Source organism: Cotesia glomerata, linkage group LG2 (genome assembly GCF_020080835.1).
Source record: "Cotesia glomerata isolate CgM1 linkage group LG2, MPM_Cglom_v2.3, whole genome shotgun sequence".
NCBI classification, from domain to species: Eukaryota; Metazoa; Arthropoda; class Insecta; order Hymenoptera; family Braconidae; genus Cotesia; species Cotesia glomerata.
Window position 1 is genome coordinate 13883993 of NC_058159.1, and position 10116 is coordinate 13894108.

The 10116-nt window shown below is 35.3% G+C and overlaps 2 protein-coding genes across 2 annotated transcripts; both read left to right on the plus strand.

Moving 5' to 3' along the window:
* Positions 1–246: 246 nt before the first annotated feature.
* Positions 247–2960, plus strand: LOC123258941. Its single transcript, XM_044719198.1, has 2 exons — positions 247–1039; positions 1141–2960. The coding sequence occupies exons 1-2, from the start codon at positions 247–249 to the stop codon at positions 2958–2960; spliced, it is 2613 nt and encodes an 870-aa protein (XP_044575133.1).
* A 5164-nt stretch (positions 2961–8124) lies between these two features.
* On the plus strand, positions 8125–9810 carry LOC123258942. The gene is made up of 3 exons (XM_044719199.1): positions 8125–8450; positions 8511–9175; positions 9257–9810. Exons 1-3 carry the CDS (start codon positions 8125–8127, stop codon positions 9808–9810), a joined length of 1545 nt encoding a protein of 514 aa, XP_044575134.1.
* The last annotated feature ends 306 nt before the right edge of the window (positions 9811–10116 follow it).

A 10116-nucleotide genomic window follows, 5' to 3' on the forward strand; every position in this document is an offset into this window, starting at 1 on the left:
CAGGGATGGCCTTTAGGGTCAACCGTTTTCCTAATTTTTTTTTATCATTATCTTTTTTTTACATATATATAAATATATATATATATATATATATATATATATATATATATATATATAGCATATATATATATATATATATATATATATATATATATATGATTCATTCCTGCGTCATTCCTGCGTCTAGCATTCCAGTATGAGCCCGATATTGAATATTATGCTCATTCAAAAGTGGTAATTGGTGCTATGGACAAGGAATGTCCGCATTGTCATGCTCTGAAATTCAAAAATGAGCCAGCTGGGATGTGTTGCGCGTCAGGAAAAGTGCAACTACCTGAAATTGAAACACCACCTGAACCATTGAACGGCTTACTTATCGGCACGGATCCAGATTCTAACGTGTTCCTGAAGTCAATTCGAAGATTCAATTCATGCTTTCAAATGACATCGTTCGGAGCAACAGAAATAGTTCGAAATACTAATGCAAATGGTCAACAATTCAATTCTACATTCAAAATCAGAGGCCAAGTTTATCATAAAATGGGCTCACTGCTGCCAATGCCAAACGAACCACATAAATTCTTACAAATCTGCTTTATGGGCGGCAAGGATTCCGGAAGCGCACTTCCTAATCGCGTGAATGCACGTTGTGATTATAATAACCTTGATTCACTTTATGCCAGGCGCATCGTCAGCGAGCTAGATGCTCTTTTGAACGAGTACAACGAGTTGTTGAAAATATTCAAATCACATATGCACCGATTACGAAGCGATAATCACGCTATCGTCATTAATCCTGATAAAACACCAGCTGGAGAGCATATTCGTAAATTCAATGCACCCGTTGTTGATGATGTTGCTGGAATCATGGTTGGCGATTGTACAGCTGCACGAGAAATTGTGATTCGTAGAAGAAATAATAATCTTCAGGTCATTGCTGACACACATCGTTCATATAACGCTCTCCAATATCCGCTAATATTCTGGAAGGGACAAGACGGATATTGCATAAACATAAAACAACGAGATCCCGTATCAGGTACTTCATTGATTATTAATTTGATCATTAATCATTTAACAAAACAATTAAATTATTGAACGTAATAAATTTAAATTAATTTTTATGAACAAATATTACAGGAGCTGAAACAAATAAGAACGTTAGCTCAAAGGATTATTATGCGTACCGATTAATGATTCGACGTGGCCTGGACAACGTCATTTTACGATGTCGTGAGCTTTGTCAACAATTCATGGTCGACATGTACGCGAAGATAGAAGGCGAACGACTACGATACTTACGATATAATCAACAAAAGCTGCGCGCGGAAGAGTACATTTATTTGCGAGACGCTATCAACAACAACGCCGACGTCGCCGAAATTGGTAACCATGTCATTTTACCATCATCGTACGTAGGCAGTCCACGTCATATGCAAGAATATATACAGGATGCTCTGACTTTCGTGCGCGAATATGGACGACCATGTTTATTTATCACGTTCACATGTAATCCAAAATGGCCAGAGATTACGTCTTTGCTACTGCCTGGCCAAAATGCAATACATCGCCATGACATTACAGCACGTGTGTTCAGACAAAAGTTGAAGTCTTTAATAAGTTTCATTACTAAATCACATGTATTTGGTCCCACACGTTGCTGGATGTATTCGGTTGAGTGGCAAAAGCGAGGATTACCTCATGCACACATTTTGGTTTGGTTCATCGACAAAATCCGTCCTGAAGAAATCGATAGTATCATTTCTGCGGAAATTCCAGATCCATCCACTGACCAACTGCTGTTTGATATTGTTACAACAAACATGATTCATGGTCCATGTGGTACTCTTAATAGTTCATCGCCTTGCATGGCTGATGGAAAATGTACTAAAAATTTCCCTAAAGATTTTACCAATGATACGGTCACAAATGTCGACGGATACCCAATATATCGTCGAAGAAATCCTGAAAATGGCGGACAATCATTTATTAAAAATATCATCAACACAGACATTGATATTGACAATCGTTGGGTGGTGCCATATTCGCCTCTGCTGAGCAAGACATATAATGCTCATATTAATGTTGAGTTCTGCAGTTCTGTGAAGAGCATCAAATACATTTGCAAGTATGTCCATAAAGGCAGTGATATGGCTGTGTTTAGAGTGGAAAATACTAATGTGAATGCTCCTCCAGTGAATAGAAACAATGAAATAACGCTCTACCAAATTAGTCGATACATCAGCTCCAATGATGCTGCTTGGCGTATCTTTGGTTTTCCAATTCATGAACGGGATCCAGCAGTTTTTCAGTTAGCCATCCATCTTGAAAACGGTCAGCGTGTATTTTTTACGAGCGAGACAGCGATTGATCGTGCAATAAATCCACCTAAAACTACACTCACTGCATTTTTTGAATTGTGTAATCGTGCGGATGATTTTGGTGCCTTTGCACGAACATTACTCTATTCACAAGTACCACGCTATTTCACATGGACTCAAACAAAAACATGGATGCCCCGCAAGCAAGGCTCACCAGTTGCTGCATGTCTCAATTTATTTAAATCAAACGCCTTGGGGCGATTATTTACAGTCAATCCAAGACACACGGAGTGCTTTTATCTTCGACTGTTGTTGGTTAATGTTACTGGCCCATTATCATTTCAACATATACGTAAAGTGAATGGGCAACAATATCCAATGTATAAAGATGCATGCCTTGCACTCGGCTTGCTGGAAGACGACAACCAGTGGGAATGCATGCTTGCTGAAGCTGCATTGAACTGTACAGCAATACAAATTCGTCTACTATTCGCTATAGTGTTGACTACATGTTTCCCAGCCCGAGCACAGATATTATGGGAAAATCACAAAGATTCAATGACTGATGATATATTGCATCAAAATCGTATACGGTGCCACGATCTAACCATAACATTCAGCGACGAAATGTACAATTAAGCATTGATTGCTATTGAGGATCTTTGCATTGTCATTGCCAACTTACCACTTAGTAATTTCGGTATGAATTCGCCAAATCGAACTGCATCTGATTTAATGAATACTGAAATGAATCGTGAACTGCAGTACAGTACTGTAGAAATGGCAGCGATTGTTGCCCGCAATGTCCCACAAATGAATGAGGAACAAAGAACCATTTATGATCGCATTATGCTCGCAGTTTCAGCTGGACAAGGTGGGTTCTTCTTTTTGGATGCACCGGGTGGAACTGGCAAAACATTCGTTATTTCGCTAATTCTTGCTGAAATACGATCAAATAATGGCATCGTATTGGCCGTTGCATCATCGAGCATTGCAGCAACTTTATTGGATGGAGGTAGAACAGCTCATTCAGTATTTAAGCTGCCACTAAATATTCAGAATAACCCTGACGCAGTATGCAACATTAAGAAACAATCGTCCATGGCCACTGTGCTGAAACGGTGTAAAATTATTATTTGGGATGAATGTACTATGGCACACAAACATTCACTTGAGGCGTTGAACAGGACATTGAAAGATATAAAAAACAGTGACAAACTATTTGGCGGAACTCTGTTGGTCCTTTCAGGTGATTTCAGACAAACACTTCCAGTCATTCCACATTCAACATACGCTGATGAGATCAACGCTTGCTTAAAATCATCTCCATTGTGGCGTAATGTTAAAAAATTACAGCTAAAAATAAATATGCGCGTTCAAATGCTTCAAGATCCATCCGCTGAAACATTTTCAAAACAACTCTTAGATATCGGTGATGGAAAAGTTGCTATAGATGAAACTGGATCCGTAAAATTACCGACCGATTTCTGCACAATCGCTGATTTGCAAGATACTCTCATTGAACAAATATTTTTCGATGTACACACACAGAACATAAATCATGAGTGGCTTGCAGAAAGAGCGATTTTAGCGGCAAAAAATGTAGACGTTGACAATTTAAATCTGAAGATACAAATGTTGTTGCCAGGGAACTTGGTATCATATAAATCTATTGATACAGTTTGCGACGACAGCGAAGCAGTAAATTTTCCCACAGAGTTTTTGAACTCACTGGATTTGCCAGGCATGCCACCGCATAATTTACAATTAAAGGTTGGATCTCCAATTATCTTGCTTCGTAATTTGAACCCGCCCCGGCTGTGCAACGGTACGCGATTAGTCATTCAAAAATTAATGAAAAACGTGATCGAAGCCAGGATTTTAAATGGCAAGTTCAGAGGTGAAAATATACTCATACCACGGATTCCTATTATACCTACAGATGTGCCAATTCAATTCAACTGTATTCAGTTTCCGATTAGATTGGCATTTGCAATGACTATCAACAAATCCCAAGGTCAAACGATGTCTGTTTGTGGATTAGATTTGAGAACACCATGGTTTTCACACGGACAATTATACGTGGCATGCTCTCGAGTGGGTAAACCATCCAGTTTGTTTGTGTTAGCTAAAGATGGACTAACAAAAAATATTGTTCACGCTATAGCATTAAGAGATTGATATTGTTTAATAGTGTTACTGTCGTAATTGTTTAATTAATGATATATAATTTTAAGGAATAAATTATAATAACTTAAAAATAATGTTTGCCTTTTGTTATTTTTATATTCCCTCATCGTTCACAGAGCTCCATGCTTATTTCACGCATATACCACATTCTTACATACATACAATATATACATTCTAACATACATACATACTTACAATAAGTAAGCTATTTTTTGTCTACACTAGAAATTACTAGGAAATTATTTATATGGCAAAACAACGTTTGCCGGGTCAGCTAGTATATATATATATATATATATATATATATACAGGGTGTCCCAGAAGTCGCGCACCCCATTGTAGGGATCGAAAGAGAAAAATATTCTGAGACGAAAAGTCTTGAGCCATTTTTCAATCAGACGCATAGATAATTAATTATTAATTAATGAAAGTGACCAATCAGGAGCGCGCGACAGAAGAATAAAAAGTGAGTGAAAAGGCAGTAAGAGACGCGAGAGTGAGATGCCAGAGCAACTGCCGGCTTCTCGAGCAGTAGACCGAGAGTGGGGATGGACCGACCGCGGACGGCGGACGTACGTGATGCTACGTGGATGTGTGAGATCGTGTACTAGTGTGAGTGTATCGGTAACAATGCACGTATGAATGTGAGTAAGGATATTTTTATTTTTTTTATTACAGGCACAAGATTTGACGAATTCAAAAGGAAAAACAGAAGATTTTGATAAATTAAATCGGCTATGACAGAATTTTGATTTTAAATTGAAATAATTGAAGTAATTTTGAATGAAAAGCTCAGTAGCAGGGCTCAGGCAGAGGCACAGGGCAAAAGTTACTGGATTTTTTTATTTATGAGAAAAAATTGGAGTAATTCTTTATTAAAAAATAAGTAGCAAGGCACTTGACGGCGGTGACTGAATTTTTGTTTAAATTGAAGTAGTTAAACAAATTTTTAATTAAAAAATAAGTATGGTGGGTCGATTAAACGCACTAGGCGGCAATGGCAGAATTTTTATTATTATTTAAAATGATGATAGTAATTTTCAGACAAAAAATAAGTAGCGAGGGTCAGTTGAAGGCACAGGGTGACTGAGATTAAATTTTGATTTTTATTTAAATGAATTAAAATAATTTTTAAATAAAAAATAAGTAGTGACGGTCAGTCAGGGCTCTGGACGGCTATGACTGAGTTTTTAATTTTTATTTGGAATAATTGAGGCAATTTTCAATTAAAAAATCAGTAGCGAGGATCAGTTAGAGGTACTGGGCGGCCATGAATGAATTTTTATTTTTATTCAGAATAATTTAAGTATTTTTTAATAAAAAAAATCGGTAGCGAGGGTTAGTAAGAACAACTGGGCGGCCATGAATAAATATTTATTTTGATTTAGAATAATTAAATCAATTTTAATAAAAAACTTACAAGGAAACTCTCTCCGGTGTCCCCCTCCGATTTTGATGAAACTGAGATATGTTATTCTCCGTCGAAATCTAAGAGACACGTATTTTTTTTTATCTGCGGAAAAACATTTCTAGGGGGTGAAACTACCCCTCGAAGTTTAGCCTCCAAAGGGGTGTTTTTCAAGTTTCGCATACTTGCAGTTTAAATAATCGAATGGGACCAATTGCATAATTTTCAGGGTGGAAAATCATGAAAAATGCTTTTGGTTTTATAATAAAACAATGGATAGAACAAAAGTTATGAGGGTTGAAAATCACAAAACTTTTATAAAAAAAAAACTATTCGATGGATTTCAACGAAACCAACGGCAATCGGAAGAAGAAAAAAAAGTAGAGAATACGTCTTTCGGGGTTTTTCCGAAAAATTAAGTTTAGGGGGTGAAGATCCCTTAAGCATATCTACAGTGACCAAGAAAATATCGTTTTTTATATTAATTTTGATATGAATTCATCAATAATAATTTTTTCGTACATTTCTAGCATGTAGAAAATAATAATAATATTATATCTTAATATTTTACTTACTTGTTTACTTCGCATCCCAAACTTTATTTTGTGTATCGGGACATCAAATATTACAAATGTCATTTAATGTGAATCTGCTTTGGAAAAAAAAAAAAAAAAGAAAAAATGCTTATAATGATTTATTATAATCATAATAATCATTCATCGTTATCTCATACAAAAAAATTAGGAAAACGGTTGACCCTAAAGGCCATCCCTGCAACTTCCCGCTAATTCCGTTAATACCTGGCCGCTTTTTTGAGCTCTTCGAGCTCAAAAGTACAATCTGTGTGTTGTTTTAAGCTCTCCGAGCTCAAAAAGATACTTTTTCTATGCTTTTGAGCTCTTTGAGCTCAAAAGTCTGATAGAAGTTTCATGGAACACTATTTTTTGAATGTTCATACCGCAATAACTTTTGAATGAATGAACCGATTTTTACGCGGTTGGCGGCATTCTACGTAGTTTTTTAAGCCTTATAAATAATTTCTAAGTTTCAATTGGTCAAACTAGAAATTTCGGAGTAACTCTGAAAAAACACTTTTTTCGGTTTTCTTTCGTTCACGATATCTCTCGAACGAATCAACCGATTTTGACCAGCTTGGTGGCAATCGACGTGGTTTTATGATGTTAAGAGCTAATTAGTTTTTGGAATCGATCGGTAGAGCTGTTTGAAAGTTATTCCAAAAAATGTCGAAGTTATGTTAAAAAAATCCTTATTTCCAAATATTTCGTCGAGGATATCTTTCGAACTAATCAACCGATTTTCACGTTTTTGGTGGCAATCGACGCGGATTTTTAACCTCTAAAATTATTCTATATCATCAAAAACGATCCGAGAAGAAATGACGAAGTTATGTGAAAAAAACAGTTTTTTCGGTTTTTTTCGGTTTTATTTCGTTCACGCTATCTCTCGAACGAATCAACCGATTTTGACCGGATTAGCGCCGATCGGCGTGGTTTTTTGACGTTAAGAGCTGATTAGTTTTTAAAATTGATCGATCGAGCCGTTTAAAAGATATTCCAAAAAAACCACTTTCAAAAATGATTTTTTTCTAATTTTTTTTGAGATTTTTCAAAATTTCTCAAAATCTATCGGTCCGAATCGGTTCAAATTCTCAGGAAATTTAAGTTTGGCGAAGCCCTTTCGAATGGCACCAACCGCGATGAAATCGGTTCAACCGTTCAAAAGTTATAAGTGATTCACATACTTACACACACACACACACACACACACACACACACACACACACACACACACACACACACACACACACACACACACATACATACAGACATAGTGACAACCTCGCGGGGATAGTCAGGGAAGCTTCCTGTGACCTTCAAACGTCGAGATCTGATGAAAACTCGATTTTTGCAAAACGGGGTGAAAACAATAACTTCCCGATTTCTGAAAATCTGAGATTTTTAGCGGGAAGTTAAAAAGAGATAATTATATTTTTAGTATATATGAGTCAGTAATGTGAAAAACAACATAGTATAAATAAATGTATCATTTCGAGATTAGTTTAGTTACTGCGATGTACTTCATCTTTTATAATTCAATATTATAATCGTGTTTTTTTTTTTTTTTTTTTAATAAGTGAATAATTTAAAATTGTACGAAAATCTTTATTTTAGTACATAGAGCAAAATGAAAGTCAATCCTATAATTGTTATAAGACTACTCTTAACAACATTTCAAGTCATGAACATTCCAGAATCGCCAGTAAATGACGAGGAAAAACAAATCAAAGAAAGTTTTGAAAATATTTTACTCAATGCTATGAACGAATACTCCGGAGTCGAAATGGTCGAAGAAAGTTCTTTGCATTTCCAAGAACCGTATAAAGATTGGACGATGGAAGTCGTGGAAGATAAAGAGTGGGCAAATGCACTAGTTGATCAAGAAACACCTATCGACGAATGCACTAAGGATGTTGAAGATTTATCTTATGAATATAAATTGAAAGCCGTCGAGTACTGGCGTAGTGGCAAAAAAAGAAATTTAAGTTTAGACAGTGTTAGACAAAAATTTAGAAAGGTACAATCTGTGCGACAGTTACGAAGATGGGCTCATACTTTAAATCAGGGAGGGAATTATAAGGAAAAATTAGCAAGAATTTGTGAATATACATTACAAAATTTCAAAGCAGCTATAGATGCAGGTTTAATCGTACATGATTGTGACGTAAAAAGATGGGCCTTACAAGCTCAAAAAGAAATTGGTGTGGAAGATTTCCGTTTTAAAGCATCAACAAAGTGGATCGCGTCATTTAAAAGAGCACATCGCATCGTATCAAGAAAAATAAATAAGTTTATCACGTCCAAAACCATTGAAGATAGTAAATCATTAAAACAGCAAGCTGAGGAATTCGTCAATAATGTAAAACAAAAAATTAAAATTTATGAATTAGCAAACGTATATAATTCAGATCAAAGTGGTTTTCAGTTGGAAATGCATTCCGGTCGAACTTTAGCTGTTGAAGGAGAGAAGCAAGTAGAATGTCTTGTACAATCTGTTACTTCTACTACTCATAGTTACACAGTTCAACCAACTGTATCCGCTGATGGAAAGCTTTTATCCCCACTTTTTTTGGTTCTAAAAGAACCAAGTGGTAAATTTGGACCAATAGTTGAAACAACACTTTTTAGACCTCATAATGTATACATAGAAGCATCAAAATCAGGAAAACTTACATCAGGTACGGATCATTCTTTATTTTTTTTCTGGTTTGCGCATAAGTTATTGTTGATACAAATAGTTCATATTTTTTAATTTTCAGATCATTTCAAAATTTGGTTGGAGAGGGTGTTTTTTCCAAATGTGGGCCCAAAATCTTTATTACTAATTGACTCATGGACTGGGCATTGTCCTCAAGTTGTACAAAGCGTTAAACCAACAAATAAAGATACTGAAGTAATGATCTTACCAAAAGGTACAACTGGGAAAATTCAACCGCTTGATGTTTTTGGATTCCGAGTATGGAAAAATTTTGTTCGATATTTTTCGGATCGTACAGTTTTGATGAATTTGGATATAAACTTGCATTTACGAAATAACATTATAAAATTACAATCACTTACACATATCCAATTGTCATCTCCTCGATACATAAATTTATTCAAGTACTCGTGGTACAAAAGTGGCTACACAGAAGTAAAACCAGATGAGTTCGAAAATCCTGTGGATTTTGCATTTCACGGATCATGCAATTCTCATTGTGAGGTTTCTGGTTGTCAAAATATAGCAATTATCCGCTGTTCATGGTGCAAAAAGTCGTTGTGTTTTCAACATTTTTTTCATGAACATCACGATTGCAAAACATATATTGAATAGATCTGCATATGACAAAATGATGAATTTAAGTATTAAATTTCATAAACATCAGAAATATTAAATATTTTTGTAAAAAATCATTTGTAAATTATTTTTAAATTTAATTTCATTATAGTAAAGCATATATTGTAAGCATTTTTTCTTTTTTCTTTTTTTTCCAAAACAGATTCACATTACATGACATTTATAATATTTGATGTCCCGATACACAAAATAAAGTTTGGGATGAGAAGTAAACAAGTAAGTAAAATATTAAGATATAATATTATTATTATTTTCTAAATGCTAGAAATGTACGAACAAATT